We start from the raw sequence: 19,278 nt of genomic DNA, 5'->3' as shown, positions 1-19,278 counted from the left end.
CGAACTGAAAACATTTAATAGAAAGGTGAAAAGGAGAAAAAAGAGTGATGAAAAGGGTATCTTATTTAATTTCATAAATGTTAAAGCGTTATGTTAGAACCTTTTTATATTTTATTTCATTCTAACCCTTTTACATTTTTAGCCCCTTAATATTAGTTAGACTTGTACACTTATTTAAGATTCTTATATGTTTAATGTGTGCACCTTCCTGCCACAGTAAATTCCTTGTCTGTGTGATTTTTCTTGGCGAATAAAACCCATTCTGAAAAGTATTAATAATTGAAAGATGTAGAAACAGAAGTTTTATATTAGACATTCTCTGCCTCAGTGAAGTTTGGCTAGAAACAGCAGCTAGGCTAGTTTGCTCGTAGCACAATTTACCGGGGTCAGCTTCTCCACGCAGGGCTCTAGACTGAGACCAAATGGTCGCATTTGGCATTGTTACTGACAATGATCGCTTCCAGCAAACTTCCTTCGAATTAGCCATTTCCCCCTAAATAAATGTCAAGCTTATTTAAGTTTTTGGGAGCATATTTTCAGTTAGCAGATGGTACTGTTTGAATCACGATTCGCGTCATACTGCCGGTGACAACCAGTGGCGGCTGCTGGTCTTTCAAATCATAATCATAGACATATATACATGTATATATGTCTATGTTTCAAATAGGGAAAGCTCATTTTGGCCTACATCATATACATTTTCTATTTATTTTGCTAGTTCACTGGCTAGTTCAGCCCTACGACACTGGCCTAGCCTACTGTATGTATGAATGAATGAACGAACGATCGAACGAAAAAAAAAATTAAACTCGAAGGAAATGTGGGAATTAGGTTAAACTGAAACAAGGAATGTGGTGTATAATTGTATGAAATGTATGATGAAAATTGGCTAGCAATTTTTCGCCAAGCAAATACCAAGAAATAGGTTGCAGCAGTTTGTCTTACGACTACACTTGCAAAATCTGCGATGGGACTGAGCTCGAATACTTTCGGCGACTTTCTAGTACAAAATTGCTGTCAATCAAAAGGAGATGCAGTCTTTCGACAGACCCTCCAATCAACACGCAGAAGCCCGGCGTCCAGGCCAGCCCACTCCTCCATTCACCCCCAGAGACGCTGAGCGTCCGTGGGCGGGACATAATCGCAGCATTTTACCAATGACCGAATAGTTTCGATGCACTTAAAAAAAACAGTTCAAAGCAGCCCCATTGAAGTCCATGGACGCCAGGCTTCAACAGGGAAATGCACTGTGACGCTACGGGAAAGTATGAGAAGGAAATTGAATCAGTCGACCTGCTACTAAATGTAGGTGATTCTGAACGAACTCGTCTTCGAGATGAACGTGTTACTACGCATTTAAAATGTTAACACAATCGTAAATATTTCATTCATTTTTTGACATTTTAGCGGTTAGGGTTGCCACCTTCAATATTGAAAAATAAGGGACGCCTGCAGCAGCGGGGGCCACACCCCTTTGGGGCCACGATGATCACAGGCCCGATGACGTGCCAGTGGTGGTAAATCACAACATCACATGTTTTCATTAAAATATTAAGATTGATACATGGACATTATAAAAAGATATCTGCTATTGAAATCAGTGTGAACAGATGCCCTCAGTCTCTCTATCACAACTCAAGTGGTCATATCGTCAGCTATGACGATAATAAACATAGGCCAACAAAGTTTGACAGTGAGACCACAAAAAGTAGGCTTTTGGAGGAACTTGTGAGAACCATATTTTATTAACTTATTAAATTAACAGATCCATAATTTATTTACTTTAAATTAAACAAATGCTTTTACTCAAAAAAGTATATTGGAAAAAATAGATATAGTGCAGGAGACTTGCAAATGATCTTCCATGAACATCATGAACATGATAACATCAGTGGACCAGAAGTAGTAGTGTGCAGTATTGGGGCATGTAAAGCCTACTTCATTTTATAAGTGTACTTCTTATTACGTGGGGGGTATCTGGACCTGCCTCCACCATTCTTTCAAATCGACTCTACGCCAAGAGACCCGCCTTCCTCTGCCTCTGATTGGCCGTGAGCCTGATCAAACCAACGATGGCAGCGAGTATTACCCAATCAGGGGCAGAATAGGACGAGTCTTCACAGAATGCAGGTGGGATGATTTGCATGGGATGCTGCATTGAAGACAACTCGGAAAATATAGGACAAACCCCGTCCCATATTGATTCAAAACGGGATGCGCTATTTTATTCTCAAATACGGGACGATTCCGTATTTTAAGGGACGGGTGGCAACCACACCCGTCGCTATGGGCGTGCCATAGGGGGCCGGGCCCGCCCCCGAAAATGCTTGTGCCCCCCCACTTGAGGCACAGATCTGTTAAAAAATACAGTAATTTTATATTATCATAGTTGCTAATTTTGTGTCTAATATCTAATCTAATATGTTGTATAGTCAAGTGTTTTATGGATATTCATAAAATTGCTTCTATGTAATGTGGTGTAGGCTATAGGCTATCTGGTCATATTGCTGTTGGTTATGTTTAACGTGATGATTATGTGCTGCGCGAATAGAGTATACGATTATTATAAGTATACATACTGTAGGTTAATAATAAGTGTGCCCTCCCATGCATTTCATATGCCCCCCTTAAGACTGAGGTCTGGTGACGGGTCTGGTGGCAACCCTACTTGCAGTCTTAAAGAAATCGCCACTGATGACAACGTTGTTAGAATAGCTTGTTTCAAAGGGGGTTCAGCTTGTTTCAAAGGGGTTTCTTAATGAATGAATGCAATTACGCTAAATGCTTGAAAATATCACTAGAAGGGAAAAACTTAAGGTTACGTTTAAGTCATAGAGGTTAGGACCATTTTTACACCGGATTTCCCAATATCTTCGTTTGATCCAACTTTTCAACTGAGGCTATAGCTTATCACTATTCCCTATTGCAGGGGAAATAAGACAACCATTTCATTCTACACTTCACTTTTTGTATTTTGAATTGTAAATGAGCAGCAACAAATGTATGCTTTTAACCCTTGTGCTGCCTTCGGGTCACATGACCCAAAGGTTCACAACGAACCATCGTTGTGTTTACCCAATTTTACCCAATACAAAAACAAATAAAAAGCATTTTCTTTTAACCTTTGCAATGTGGGGGGTCTGAGACAGCCCAACGGTTAAAAGAAAATGCTTCACTTTGTTTTTGTATGCGGTAAAGTTGTCGCAATACAACGGTGGGTCACAATGACTGATGGGTCAGAATGACCCGAAGATAACACAAGGGTTAAATCTATGCAATCTTCATAAATAATAAGTATGTATTTTTATATAAAATATACAGAAATATCAGTTGTAAAAATTACAGTTAATAAACGGACCCATCTGCAACCGATATATATTAATCAATAATATTAACTAGAGATGGTCTGTGGAAATAGGGAGGTGTGCTTGCATCGGTTGCTGATGGGTCTGTTATGTTTTACAACTGATATATCTATATATTTTAAGTATGCATACTTATTTTTTATGAAGATTACATAGATTAAAAAGCATACATTTGTTGCTGCTCATTTACACTTCAAAATGTTAAGATTGAAGTGTAGAATCACACTTGTCATTTCCCTTTGCAAGAGGGAATGGTGATACGCTATGTTGCAGCCTCACATAGTTGAAAAAGTTGCATCGAAAGGAGGAAATTGGGTAATCCTGTGTAAAAATGCTTCTAACCTATATCTAACAATGTTGTCACTGGCAGTATCTTAGCTGGAATCACGATTCAAACAGTACCCCTGCAAACTGAAAGAATTCCTCCAAAAACATTAAAAAGCTTGAAATGTATTTCTGGAAAACTGGCTAATATAACAAGTTTACTAGAAGTGATCATTATGTGTCAGTAACAATGTCCCTTCCCTGTCTGAAGACTAGGGGGTCATGTGATGTGACCGGATATCCGTGCTGTAAGTAGGGAAAACTGCCTCAAGCTTATCCTATCCAATTGTTCGGATATTGAATGGCGAACTGGATTATCTGATACAGAAGAGCATACACTTGCAGGCATAATGTACAATTTTCCTCACCTGGAGAAGGCTGTGCTCGGTCTTGTTCCTAGATGCACACCTGACCCCCGGACTGGTAAGTACGTTTTACAGTTGAGCTAACTACTAGACTACCGCTGTGTGGGAATCGCAGGAGCTAACCAGTCAAAGGGCGTACACATCTGTACATATCTACATCCCCAGAGTTCCTATGTGGTTTCTGTGTCCGAATATCTTGTTTGTGGTTTGTTTGTGTGTGTGTGGGGGGTTCTTTCTTTTAGGTTTGTCATCTTGGGCAAGATGGCTTCTGAAACCAGTTGGAGTGACTGATTGGTGGGATCCCCTGATCAGGACTCCGCTCCGCCCCCCCCCCCCCCCCCCTCGTCAATGGCTGCAGCTACGTTACACCATATTTAAGGCCCTGTTTAAACCGAGGAAAAACGCTTATATTTTCATGCAGTTTGGCCTTTCATTTACACGAAAACTGAGGTTTTATCACGGAAAACTATCATTTCTAAAAACTCCGGCCAAAGTGGAGATTTCTGAAAACTCAGTTTTTGTTGTTTTTGTAGTTTTAGGTTCTCAAACGTCACAGTATGCGACTAAAAATGCATCACGCCATGTGAGCGTCCTATGTTTACAGTTAGTTTGCTTACTGATCATGGATGCTGTTACGGTAGTGCTCATTTATGCAATGCAAACCCTTTTGGCCTGTTTGTATTTACAAACACAACTGATTTTTATATCGACGAGCAGAGGCAAAGATTTTGAGAATTCTGATTGGTTTGCATGGCTTTATCCTTGTCGTTTGGCATAGTTATGATGGCGCTCGGGGGCATATTTATGTGGGTTCATGTAAACAGAAACATTTTTGAAAACGATCTTGTGTACGACGTTATTTTTGAAAACGGAGGGTCAGAAATATTAGTTTCTGTAAATATGTTCCGGCTATGTGTAAACGTGGCCTAAGCCTGAGTTGTCTAGCTAGGGAGCTTGGCTGACTGCTATCTGGTTTGGTTTGGTCTGTGTGCTGTGAGCTGCCTTCTGTAATTGTGTATTTGTATATTTGCTATCCAATGCTTGGATCTGGTATTATATGGTACATTATTCATTCATTCGTTCATTCATTGTTATCATTTGGGTTAAAAAACCCAAAAAGCCAAACTATCGGTGCATTGAAAATGAACAGTGTCATCTAGCAGCCGTTTAAACTGGCTGAATGAGGCATAGTGGTTGTCTCCGACGGTAGCCTACCCTACGTTATTTAATATTTTAATTAAGGCTACATGTGTTAATTTTAAACTGATATTAGTGCTCACACATTAAAATGTTGTGATACATCTGTAGGCCGTTAGAATTGTCATTTTCTCACAGTAAACGTTAAAGAATATCGTCCGAGGTGACCTGCACTGGGGCACAAACTCGGGTATCCAGACTTGCGTTAACAAGATGTTGTTGAACACCGCTTTAACCAGCTACACCACCGAAAAAGTTGTTACTTGTTGATGCGGGTGGACGGTCTATATACGATACGGTCTTCATATCAATTAAACTAGATTACACTGATTTTTTCTTATTCTTAACATTTGTGATATGTAGGCCTATTGTGAACTGTGGGGACTTTATTATTACTAATTATTATTACTGTTGACATTGTTGACGAATCATCAACATTTGTTTTTGGGCACTGTATAGAGTACCTAGTCCTATCATGTTACGTTTCATTTCAATAAAATAACATAACACTCTAAATATGATGACGTCATTTTCATAAGTGAACGGATTTATAATTATTACAATACGGATTAGGCTAAATAATAGTGACCAATGGAAGAAACTCGAGCGATGCCTGGAGTCATGTTGGTTTGGGGTGCTGCTTCTCTGGCAATATTACCCCTTTTCCACCAACGCATTTTGGGTGCTGGTTCGGAGCCAGTGCTTAATCTCGAACCAGTTCTTTCTCTTTCGACAGCGTAACAGTGCGTTTACACTGCAGCGACGCGAATCGCTTGCCATCGCTCGCCTTCCCACAGTTCACCACGCGCGGGGGCGTATCAAACAGATTAATGTAGAATTGTAGTTCTCTAAAGTCACTGTTGTAGTTGTCATGGCCAAGTGTGCAGACTTGGGTTTACGTACACGCAACATCGATCAAAAAACAACTTGTATACAAAATACAAAACTGTTTAATAGACATACACGTTGACATGTGTAAAAACGTTTTATTATAGTACTCAAAGGCTCTGCTAATTGTCGATACGACCAGGGAGTTCCAGCCAGGCTTATAGTAGTAGCCCGGCTGGAACTCCCTGGAACGTAACTTTGTTCGAGAGTACAAAGTACAAAAAAAACACCAGGAGCACCGACAACGTCGGCAAACCTGCGCCTGGCCTCATTCTTTTTATTAATGTCTTTGTACAAATACAGAGACGTATCGTACAGGACTGGATATGCAGCCACACAGGCGATTAGTTTCTCCTCCATCTTAAAAACTGAAAGCTAGAAATGTTTACCATGGTTGCTACGTTACGAGAAACAAGAAAACACTGCCATTGGCCATCGCTAGCAAAAATTGCTCCTCATTTGCATAAAGTTGAGAAAATCTCAACTCGATCGCGTCGCGTCGCTACCCACAATGCACCACGCAAGCGATTTGCCGGGCTCCATTGAAAATGAATGGAAAACATGTTGTCGCTCGCATCGCGTCGCTGCAGTGTAAACGCACCATAAGAACCTAGCCTGGATGCCAGCCGGTCTGGAGTCGCTCGGTTGGGGAAAAACTATGCTCGAACAAGAGCTGTTCGGACCAATCAAATTGTCAGGGCGGGCTTTATACGATGATGGACAGATGATCAACAGTAACGTAATCAACCACGTCACCAAAGAGCGCTTGGGTTGAATTTGTTTTCAACAAACATGGCTGCCGCTGGAGAGCTGAGATGTGTAAATTCTGCCGTCGAGTCTGTTTTAGAAGACATCGACAGCACATTCATTTTGAAAGAGGAACAGAGAAACGCGATCAAGGCATTTGTCGATCGAAAATATGTTTTTGCCGTCCTTCCTACGGGATTCGTCACATACTACGTTGCTCTGATTGGTTGTAGGTCTATCCAATTGAGCGAAGAGGCATTTTTTGTCCGGGTTCGGTTGAAACATGCCCCATACTCACAGCCCAACGGAGCGATATCAGACTCATATTCTGACTAGAATTATGAGTATGACAACGTCAGGCTACTAAGAACCGTCTCTGAACCAGGGAAAGTGGTTCGCAAGTAGCACCACATCGGAGCTGGGCTAAAGTGGGAACCAAGTAAGAACCTTGCGTCAGGGGCGGGGTTACCGTGACCAACAAGACGAACAGAATCCTTTATCCGCCATTGCTGTACATTTTTACAATTCATATTTCAGCTAAAACGGTACGTGTAAATCAGTATCTGAATTCAAATGTGACACGAAGTGGGCAGTGTAGTTGCTGAAAATGTGCTTATTTTATTGATGAAACGGCTAATTTGTAAATTTGCTCCAACTTTTCGATAACCTAGCTAGCATCGCAGTGCAGACACATAGTTGCGACATTTTATCATAATCCCATCAAATGAGTGAAATGACAAACACAAATGTTATGAGCTATTGAGCCTATATTTAACACATGTAATACAAAAGCACTATACAGCAAAAGCTTATAAAATGTTGCGCTGATAATGCCAGTGTTGTCATACTGCTGCGAGGCCAGGGTATTGCGCAATAGCTAAGAAATCCCGCATCTCAACCTCGCGTTCTTCGGATTGATAAACAGCAGAATGTCTAATATGGGGAGAACTCATAGAGTTATATTACTAGAGGCAGCTACTTTTGTCTTCCAAGATGGCGTCCCCATTCATTTCTATGAAAAGTGCTCAGTGGTGCAGTGAGGCAAGCGAGAGCGCAAAACCGGACCACGCCATCTTTCCAGTTCCGGCTCTTCCGGTCTAGCGTTAAACAGTGGCTTGCTTTTTTCTTAGCTCCGAGACTCGTGCACGCTTGCAACTAGCTGTACACGTCATACTTTGCGACAACCAGTCGCGAGCATAGACTTGTATGGTCGCGAGCGTGTGAGCTAAGTCATTGCAGTGGCAGAATGGGGTACAAGTCCGATAAGAATCAGAGACATGATGCAAGCTATAGGGATAAATATAGGGCTATTCTAGATGGAACTCATCACATGTTTTTTTTCTCCATGATTTGAGTATGATTTCCAACGCATTGTATCGGATTAAATAAACTGTTAACCTGAAGACCTAGCTCCGTCGTTGTTCTCGCCAGGCAAAGAAAGCTTAATAGTTATTTTGGTAACAGAAATCTTCCATAATGCAGACTTACCATAGCTTACTGTCAACTTTATATTCAAACGAAATGCCACGAAAATCACACTGCCTTCAATTTACATATCAGTGTAGAAATGTGGCCTGTGTTTTATATGTTCAACCTACAAAACCAAACGCCTATTAATGGATATAACGTGATCTAATAACACTTGGAAATAATGTAATAAATAAAAGCTTGAGAAGTGTGTCTAAAATATACTTTATTTAACATTTGCCTTTGAAAGGGGCATATTAACAGAACTAGGCCTATATACAAGACGTTTCCATCAGATATAAGTGGGGGTGAAACATAGTCACTGAGGACCTTCATTGTCCCACAAAAGCAGTCTGGCTTGATGACACGATGAAAAAAATAATAATGGGTGTGTTTAACAAAAGCTTCTGAAGGCAAGACTAATATTATTTAAATATATATAATTTCCTATTGTGGTTATCAGTTAAAGTATTAATCTTCGTCTTTGCTCCAGATAGACATGTCAACAATCTATGCTCACGCTTAACATACTATAATATTTGCCATCATGTCATGAACGTAAAAACGTTCAGAAAACGTTATGAAACGTTCAGAAAAATCAAATCTGTTTTAAGATAACGGAAATAAACTATATTAACATTTCATGTATGTGCCATTTGCTAAACTTGCTACAACAGGGCAGGCAACTCAAGCCATTTCTCCCTGTGCTTATTCAATTTAAGTCTATGGCTCATTCAGCTCCAGGTAAATCGGCAATCGGCCAATGTGAACGTTTGTGCTCGTGCCCTGTTCGTATCCACAAGCACATTTGCAGGCAACTTTTATTGACGTAAACAAATAAACGCGGTGCTAGTTTAGCCATTTTGGATTGCTTTCAAACAAAAATCAGGAAAAATTATTCTATGAAAAAGCTAGTAGTATGAGCCAGGTTCGGGAATCGAACAAAAATTGGGGGAGATCGTTTTGTAAATGTTGACTGGAGTTAATAGAATAAAAACGACCATGTTACGTCCCCCCCTATCTGTCTGTTTCAGTGTGCCTTGAGCGTGTTGGTGTTCTCTGTGTTGTGTTCCTGTGTGTGTTCTGTTCTGTGTGTTCCGCAGGTGGTGCTGGTTCGCCCCTGGTTTTCCGCTCATCCATGCCTCCCTCCCTTCCGTGATGCCGTTCACCTGGGTCCAATCAGCAATCATCCCATCATGCTCTCCTGTATAAATTGTGTTTGTTTTCTGTGTTTTGGGGGCTCTCTTGGTACAGAGTAGGCATCCACTCTGTTCTCTGCGTTGTGGTCAGTGTGTTTTGGTGAGCATTGCCGTTTCTGTGTTTCGCCAGGTTTGTTTTCCCTGGGGGGAAGGGGACTCACTTGGGGAGTGTGTAGGCTAGAGCCGCCCGCGGGCAATCCATCACCCGTAGGGAAAAAGTCTGTGTCTATACACACTAGGTTAGTTCTGGGCAGACCCCCCCTTGTACTTTGGTTAGGGCACCTGATTAGTGTGCCAGGTTAGTTCAGTTTTGTGTGTGGTAGATTAGGACAGGTTAGGGGTGGGGACTTTATGTTTGTTTCTTTGGTACCGTCCAGCCCCTTTTCCCAAACATATCACCGCGTTATCATGTTTGCTTACTGAGGCGAATAAAGCCCTGCTTGACCGTGTTTGCTGTTGGCATTGTTATTGGTGTTTTGCTCGCACACATCTGGGGGTCCTTGGGCTGTGGGGTGTCGGGTCCCCCTCTTACGGGAGGTAGACTATAACAGACCGGAAGAGCCGGATGTCTAACAAGAAATGCAATACCACCTACATCCACCGGGGCCGTTGCTTCAAGCCAAGCCCATTTATTTACTTACGTCAAGAAAAGTTGCCTGGAAACGTGCTCACGGATACGAACAGGGGACGAGCACAAAAGGGAACATCAGCAAATCGCTGATTTACCAGAGCTGAATGAGAACAAAGAGAAAGGATTTGATTAACTACAGTTGCCTGCCTTTATTGTAGCAAGTTTTACAAATGTTTGCACACATACATGACGGTTGTTTGTAGAGTTTATTTCCGTTATTTTAAAGCAGATTTAACAATTTTGTAATGAATGCTATTATGCTCATGGCATGACAAACGTAATTATAGCCTAATATAATTAGTTATAATATCGTGGCATGTTACATCATTATAGATTGTTGACATGTTTTTCTGGAGCAAAGACCAAGATGTATAAATCATGTCTGATAACCACAATATTGTTATGGTCGTTATAACGACTATATATTTTCTTAGAACTTTGTCAGTTAACACCACAACGATGGCATTAACAATAAGCTAGTAATAGTAAGCAACACTCATAATCCTTATAATAGTAACATATGTAGGCTTAATTTTAGTGCTGTCAGTTAAACGCGTTATCGTTTTTTTCACATGCTGTTGCAATGACGTTAGAAAAACTACAACACACCGGATCTAGCTAGACCGGAAACAAAACAACAGGCACACACTTGTTTGGGCCTGCGAGCCGGCTAAAGAGTAGTAGGCTAACGTTACGTTTTGAGTGGATAGCGAGTGCGAGACGCCGAAATGGATGCCAATAAGATTCTGAATGGAAAGGTTACTTTTAAAAAGTTGCCAAATGGTTCCATTGACAAGACCAAATTGATCTGTGTGTTTTGTCGTTGTGAACTGAGCTATCATCGCAGCACGTCCAGTCTGAAATACCACTTGATGGCCAAGCACACAGCTGATGCGAATTCTCCGCCCCCTCGTCAAAGCCAGGCAATGTTGCAATGTTGTTTTCAATAAAAACAATAAACATTTGCACTAACTAAGCAATCCAATCCACTTTTCCATGTTGATAAGAGCATTAAAATGAGAAAAAATGGGACAAAAAGAAATCAAGGGACATTTAGAATAAAAATGTGCGATTAATTGTGATTAATCACGTGTTAACTATGACATTAATGTGATTAATCGCGATTAAATATTTTAATTGTTTGACAGCACTACCTAATTTAGCTTGCTTTGCCGAGCTAGAAGAACGACGGAGCCAGATATTAAAGTTTGCAGTTTCTTTAATCTGACACAAAACTTAAGCAGTCCAACTAAAAACACAACCCGATCACAAAATAAGTCATTTAAGGTTACCTTTCCTATAAAACAGGTCTATAGCTTGCTCTTTTATTAAACAAACTAAATGGCCTTATGTTATTTATCTTATTTACACGACGGCGTGTCCTTACTGTCTCTACATGGTCGGGCGACCATGTCTACATCTCTACACCAATTTAGCCGTTTAGCTCCATAGACTCCCATTCATTTTGCACTCTACCGCGATCACTCCCAGTGGAACTCTGGTGGAACTGCAACAAAATTCCCTACAATGGGAGTAGGGGGTACCTGCAGAGCCGGAGACCCCGTAGACCCCGGAGAGCCGGAGAGTTGCAGTTTCAGGACCACAGTTTCAGGACCACAGTTCTAGGACCCTCGTTTTATCTGACAGCGCCACGTAGCGTATTGGATAAACATGGACCGGAACAAGATAATCAATATATTCCTGCAGTAGTGAATATTGTAGGGTTACGGCTCAGAACAAGATGGACGAGAATCAGAGTGTAAGTAGCAAATGTGAATCGCATATGGTTATGTATAAAACAATTCTGGTGTCTTGAATTGGACAACGTTAGCTAGCTAACTTCAACTTTGTTGTCGAAATCATTTCAAGACACTGGAGTGTTTTTCAACGTCAAACAAACTACTTGATTAGAGCTAGCTAGCTAGCATTAAGTAGTTTGGGCACTAGCTAGCTAGCTACACACGCTTTTAATAGCTTGCCTCAAAACGAACTTTAAATTGTTACTCTTTGTTTATTTGTTTAATGAAACAGTAGTGCGAAGTATGTGAATTGAGTATTGTTCAACATATTTAAGTTAGCTAAACGTCAAAAACATTCTGGTACAATTAGCTATCTGTTCACTTATGATCATTTTCTGCAATACGAACTTTTAGACTATTTGTTTTGTAATATTGAAACCATAATGCGATTTTGGCAAGCCCAACTACTGTAACTAGGTGCCTTATATGATAAAGTCAGCACATTAACAAAACTTGATGAAAAATGATAAAAGCAAGTGGATTTGAGCTGTCAGCTAAATGAAATCTGCAGCCTACTGTATTATGTTTAAATGATTGTTTAATACTCTTAGCTTTACCATTTTAATAAAATTAAAGTAGTATTTTCATTTCATTAATAGGCTTGGGCGTTATTTGGGTGGTTGTAAAATTAAATAAACAATGTATATCTTGAATCTGCCCTGAGAGCCGTCCTTGTGTCTTGCTTCTCTAACATTACACATTTGTGGTTGAGATTGAGTGACTGCAAAAGCTGTAGCAAATAGAATAGAATATAACTTCACTTTTCCAGAACTCACAGGCATGTGCAGTATTTACAGGTATAAGAAAGATGATCTGATCCACTGACATGTGGTCAAAGTTTTGAGTCATCTCCAATACAAAACAGTTCATCCTAGCTTGCCCATCCACACCAAAGGAAGCACCCTCATGCAGCCCATCCATCCACCATAGAGGTTCACCACTAGCAGCAGAAGAGAAGGAAGCTGTGGATCCTCCGCAGCCCCATCCATCCCACATCACACAAAGAATACGTGATGATGACATGAAATAAAATAAAGTATAACTGATTACTTATATTTCGTCAGATAACTTTTGATATTTATGTATAATAGAGCATAGTATAAAATAATGAAATGAATCAGAGAATATGTACATTGAATAAGTATTTTGACCTGGGGAGAAGACAGAACCCTGTGTGTGTGTTAGGAATTTAATTATCTGCAGTATGAATCAAGGATTTACTCATGTTTAGTAGTTGTATTCCCAACAGATGTGGTTACATTCTGTTAAAGGCACTAGAGATATTCCACAAACACAAGCCTTGTAGTTTTTCCAGATGGGAGTGTATGATGCAGCAATGTAAGGGCAGCATCATCTAGACTTCTACTCTTCATGTAGGCAAACTGGAGTTGATCTGCCAGGTTCTGGACTGTCTCTTGTAGTTACAAAAGTATCAGACATTCAAAACTCTTCATCACCACTGATGTAAGAGCTAAAGGTTGGAAGTCATTGGGAAGTTTGGGTCTGCTCTTCTTTGGAACAAGGCAGATGGCAGAGGTCTCCCACAGAGCTAGAACTGTGTGTTCCTCCAAGGACCAGTTCACAGAAGACAGGGCCAGTTGTTTGTATTAGGTCTCCAGGAGCTTGTTTACATTTAGTCATTTAGCAGACGCTCTTATCCAGAGCGACTTACAGTAAGTACAGGGACATTCTCCCCGAGGCAAGTAGGGTGAAGTGCCTTGCCCAAGGACACAACGTCATTTTGCACAGCCGGGAATCGAACTGGCAACCTTTAGATTACTAGCCCGCTTCCCTAACCGCTCAGCCACCTGACTCCCTTGTTATTACTGATGTTCTCAGGACATAATGCTTTGTTGACTTTGGAACTTTAGTGAAGTTAAGCCCATCAAAGCAAAGAGTAGCCTATCTGCAAATGAGCCCCAATCCTTAAGGCTCATGTTGCAGGGTGTACATTGGTTCTCTGTAGTCCCAGAAAACGTTTTAAAGTCACTCCAGGCATCACACCTGTACACTTTGATATATTTTCCACCTTTTCTTTAGACTATTTTATGTTATTTAATTTGCTTACTTCATTTTATCAAATTACACTGGATCTTGACATCTATGAAATATGTACATTTGATTTCTAATTTTATGTTATTTTAATTTCTTTAATTATCCAATATTTATTATTCGACAATATTTCCATATCTTCGCAAACCATTCAATTATCTTGTTGCGATCTTGTGACATCGTTGTTTCTTTCCTCTCGCAAACCAATCTTCGCAAACCAATCTTCGCAAACCATTTGAAGCATTGAACGTCATCAATCATGTGGTTATCGTAATTTGATACAAGCTCCAAAACACTTTTTCGAAACTGCGTATTGGTTTTGCCACACAAGCATAGATGCGTCAGTGCCATATGCCCATCCCTAGTTAACCCTCGTGCTGCCTTCGGGTCACATGACCCAAAGGTTCACAACGAACCATCGTTGTGTTTACCCAATTTCACCCAATACAAAAACAAATAAAAATAATTTTCTTTTAACCATTGCAATGTGGGGGGTCTGAGACAGCCCGACAGTTAAAAGAAAATGCTTCACTTTGTTTTTGTATGAGGTAAATTTGTCGCAATACGACAGTGGGTCACAATGACTGATGGGTCAGAATGACCCGAAGATAACACAAGGGTTAATACCTTTCTGCTTTTGTTGTCAGGGGGAAAGGGGAAAGCTACGTGCTTTAGGCAAGAGGCCCCGGGGCTTACACCACCCGCAGGATAATCTTTTTGTATATAAACATTAGGTAAGACCTGGGCCAATCAACCCTCCTACTTTGGGTAGAGCGCCAGAACTACGGTGCTAGTTAGGGAAATACTGTGTTAAGGTAGGATAGTAACTGTTTTATTTAGCTTTATTTGCTTTGGTCATGCCCAGCCCCTTTTTCCCTGTTAATAAATGTTGAACGGTAGAGTTGGCCTCGCCTCACTTGTTTTGCACCACAACTCTCATCCGGTCCTAGGGTTCTTGTGTGCAGTGGGGTGTTGCGTTCTCTCCTTCGGGAGGCGTATGTAACAATATCACCCTGGCCTTGCCTGTGGTGTTTCTGCAGCTGTCTTGCCATTTCAGGTAGCTAGCTCTCTCCCAGAAGTTAACGAACTACTAATGTTGTACTATAGGTAATCGCACGTGGATTGTCCCTAAAATGTTAAATGGAACGTTCGCGCGGATACAAGCAATGCAATTGGGACCAGGACGAACATTTTGACACCGGCATTGTCTATGTAGTGCAAACATTTACTGAGTTTTAAGGGTGGGAAAATAATAATTAATATTTATGAGAGAGAATATAGGTTGTGCCTTGCCAAAGGCAATCACATTTTACAATGAATGGTAGGCGAATATATGTGCATTAAGAGAAAATACATTACAAAACACAGCATTTAAAAGCATATATATTTACCTGCCTAAAAGGGCCTATATTCCCTGAAACACCATAGGACACAAACAGCATTATAAAAAACAAGAGACATTTAACAGCAAGCTTGTGAAGCTAATTATGCAGCAGAAATAAAGAGATAGTGGAGATGCTACTGGGTTGTAAAGCCTGCTCAACAGCAACAGTAAAGAGACAGTACAGACCACAATGTATCTATCCATGCTGCTGTCTTTTAAATCCCATTCAGCAGAATGGTGAAGAGACATTGCAGACTATGTCATCCTGTTTTTCCTTTTTTTTTTATTCAGAGTTTGTTTTCATATAAAGTGTAGTGCTATATATATATTTTGCAAGTATTTGATTGGACACTTCAATTTCAAATTAGCAATTGGCTTTTTTTCTATAGTAATATACTTAGCATTAGCTCCTTGATAAACATGTTCTGCTTGTGCATTACTGTATAAAGTAATGTACTTTATACAAAAGTATAATTCACATCTTTAGTAAACATTCACCTTTTTGCTCATCCTCATATACCTTCACCCCTTGGGAGAGATCAACGGGCAGTAGTGTGTTGGTGGACAACACTCTAGTTTCACCTGTAACTTTGTCCCTCTCAACCGTGATTTCCACAGAGTACATCGCTGCAGTGGCAATGAGAAAGAAAAGCATTAGCAATTTGTCAAGTAAATCCTCTCACCTCTCTTTCTTACTCTTTAGGACAGTCACATTTCACATTCATACTGCTGCTGCAAAGACAACAATAAAAAATATTGTAAAAAATATTTTTTAAAGATTTGTGATTTGGCATTACCTCAGCAGAGGTACATATAGTATGTTTAAAGGTATTCCTGCCTAACAGAATGGAAAAATTAAAACCTTTAACAGAAAGTCATCTTGTTGTAAATGTAAGCAATTATTCTTTAGTTATTTTAGAAGAATAGTTCATGTTGAAGGGTTCACCTAAAAATGTGCTATTTGTCCATCTAGACAAATAGACATGTTTTGATGTGAGTTGCTGAGTTTGAGATATAGCTGTAGAGATGTCTCTCAAATTTCATAGATCTAGATGGCACTAAGCTTGTGGTGCTCAAAGTGTCATGCCCTCCACCTCTGCCCCCCTAGAAGGAACTTGTTTTGGTCTCCCCATTTGTTTTACTATGTGTGCCTGTGGTGGGTGTGGCTCTGGTCTCTGGCCCCAATAACATCATTCCATACTCCCCGGTCTCAGCACCTGTTTCCCATCAACTCATCAGCCCCATCGCTTATCAACTCCTGTTTTCCTGTCATTCATCGCCAGATTGTTGTTTATGCACTACGGTAGTACGTTATCAGCCACACTAAGCTTTGTCTGAGTATTACAAGTTTTTTGTCTCTTACTTTTATCTTGCCTGTGTCTCCAGGATCACTCTGTTCATCTGCCAACCTGCCTGACCCACCCTGCCCGTGCCTGCCTGGACATTGCCGTACCTACCCTACCATATTCGCTTTACGCAATAACCCTGGAACCTACCTTCCCGTCCTGTGTCTGTGTGGCTATAGAGGTGGTCCTCTACAGCCACCCCTGTAACACAAAATACATTTGAAAAAGTCAACAGCAATGCTTTTTCCAACAAATCATAACCTGCTTACTCAATATAATCTACAGATCTTGATGTGAGCAGTTTCATGCCACTTTTAGTTGGAGGTCTTTGGATTGTCTTGCACTGTATCTTCTATTTATTATTTTTTGGGGGGTGAACTTTCCCTTTCATGTCAAGTGTACATAAATATGACAGATGACAGATTCAAACACACACTCTGTCGGAGAAATTTAGAATGTAAGGTTATATTCTGAAAATACTGGTGCTAGCATTCCTTTGTCAGTAGAGAGCCCTCTCCCCACATGACCTATAGATGACACTAGGCTTACGTAAACAAACTGACCTAGGTTGACCATTATCATACTAGAGGTGCAATAAACCTTATCTGTGTTGAGTGAATCATATGGTCAAGCCTAGGGTCGGAGAACTCTGTAAGTTTCCACGTGCACGCGCACTCTGTCTCTGGGATCGATCATATTGACAGCTGATATGCAGGGGAGGAGACTTCTCACCAATAAATGGTCTTACCTGAAGACTTGTGAACCAGACAAACTTTGTAGCACAATGGCGTGTGATGTTTTTGTCTCCTTGTGGGCCGGCCGCAAGCAATAAAGCTTTCTTAAACTTGTTCACCGACTGACTGTGCAATGCTTGATAGATTAATATTTCTGACATTTTGGTCCTTCAAAGGCCGCATTCCAACACCCTTTCCATCATCCAGAACCAAGACCTGAAATCGTGCAGACGTGCATGACAATGGAGAACCTCGCAGCAAATATGGCTGTTTAAAAAGAGGCCCGTTTTTTTGGGGGGGTGGATGGTGGAAAGGTGACGGAATTCTGGACTAGCTAAGAGGCACAGCTTTCGATGGACAAGGTAAGAATAAATTGTATATATATAGTCGAAGAATACTTGTTTTTTATTTTTATATAACGCGAGGGATGAAAAACTCTGCAGTGAAGTGGTTAAAGACTAATCACTGGTTAATATATAGTCGGATGAAATACTCCGCTGTGAAGTCGTGCACTAAACTCAAAATGGATCCTGACCTGTAAATGTATATTGGTTGGAATTGACATAGTATTGCTGATGAATTGGGAATTGTAATTTACACATGGTAAAGGCGTTTGACATGCCATTAGAGAGTGGAGTTCTACATAAGTGCGTTTATTGTTGCTGAGATGTTTGTTTTGAGTATCTGAGTATGGTGGTAGACACGTGCCATAAACATGTGTTATTAAATCCTAGCCAAACGATTTTTGAGTTAAATATAAATTACGTGCAATTATATCTCTTGCATTTGCTTAATTCAGGTCCAAGTTGTGAGATGGTGCAGGCTAATCACAGGGCTGCCAACTTTTCCAAAAACCTTGGCGTGAGATTTGGTAGCAACCCCCCCCCCCCTCCCCCCCCCCCCTTACAGTGCGTTTACACTGCAGCGACGCGAATCGCTTGCCATCGCTCGCCTTCCCACAGTTCACCACGCGCGGGGGCGTATCAAACAGATTAATGTAGAATTGTAGTTCTCTAAAGTCACTGTTGTAGTTGTCATGGCCAAGTGTGCAGACTTGGGTTTACGTACTCGCAACATCGAACAAAATACAAAACTGTTTAATAGACATACACGTTGACATGTGTAAAAACGTTTTATTATAGTACTCAAAGTCTCTGCTAATCTGTCGATACGACCAGGGAGTTCCAGCCGGGTTTATAGTTGTAGCCCGGCTGGAACTCCCTGGAACGTAACTTTGTTCGAGAGTACAAAGTACAAAAAAAACACCAGGAGCACCGACAACGTCGGCAAACCTGCGCCTGGCCTCATTCTTTTTATTAATGTCTTTGTACAAATACAGAGACGTATCGTACAGGACTGGATATGCAGCCACACAGGCGATTAGTTTCTCCTCCATCTTAAAAACTGAAAGCTAGAAATGTTTACCATGGTTGCTACGTTACGAGAAACAAGAAAACACTGCCATTGGCCATCGCTAGCGAAAATCGCTCCTCATTTGCATAAAGTTGAGAAAATCTCAACTTCGTCGCGTCGCTACCCACAATGCACCACGCAAGCGATTCGCCTGGCTCCATTGAAAATGAATGGAAAACATGTTGTCGCTCGCGTCGCTGCAGTGTAAACGCACCGTTTGGCGAGCTTTCGCGAGCTTCACTCCCCCCCCCCCCCCCAGGCGAGTTTACACGGCTGTTTGCGCGTCAATGATGCTTCACTCCGTTAACCTGCGCCTCGTCCGTTACTGTTTACAACGTTAGCTTGGCTACTTGTTTGGCTTTGCCTT

General features: G+C 40.9%; 1 protein-coding gene and 1 long non-coding RNA gene across 4 annotated transcripts in view; one reads left to right on the top strand and one right to left on the bottom strand.

Annotated features, from left to right (window-relative positions):
* Positions 1 to 19,278, bottom strand: part of palm1a (paralemmin 1a) — a 159,858-nt gene that overhangs the window by 1,300 nt on the left and 139,280 nt on the right. For 2 of the 3 annotated variants that reach the window (XM_062452683.1, XM_062452682.1), the window contains exon 7: positions 15,917 to 16,045. The exons of the other annotated variant lie outside the window; for it this stretch is intronic. In XM_062452683.1, the coding sequence (XP_062308667.1) occupies positions 15,917 to 16,045 (129 nt within the window). The remainder of the gene's footprint in view (positions 1 to 15,916; positions 16,046 to 19,278) is intronic. 3 annotated transcript variants of the gene reach the window in all.
* The window catches only part of LOC134012989 (uncharacterized), a 354,410-nt gene continuing 340,177 nt past the window's right edge, over positions 5,046 to 19,278 (top strand). The window contains exons 1-2 of the long non-coding RNA XR_009928664.1: positions 5,046 to 5,133; positions 14,643 to 14,768. This is a non-coding gene — a long non-coding RNA (uncharacterized LOC134012989). The remainder of the gene's footprint in view (positions 5,134 to 14,642; positions 14,769 to 19,278) is intronic.

Source organism: Osmerus eperlanus, chromosome 26 (genome assembly GCF_963692335.1).
Source record: "Osmerus eperlanus chromosome 26, fOsmEpe2.1, whole genome shotgun sequence".
Lineage (NCBI taxonomy): Eukaryota > Metazoa > Chordata > Actinopteri > Osmeriformes > Osmeridae > Osmerus > Osmerus eperlanus.
This window is presented reverse-complemented; position numbering and strand designations above follow the sequence as displayed.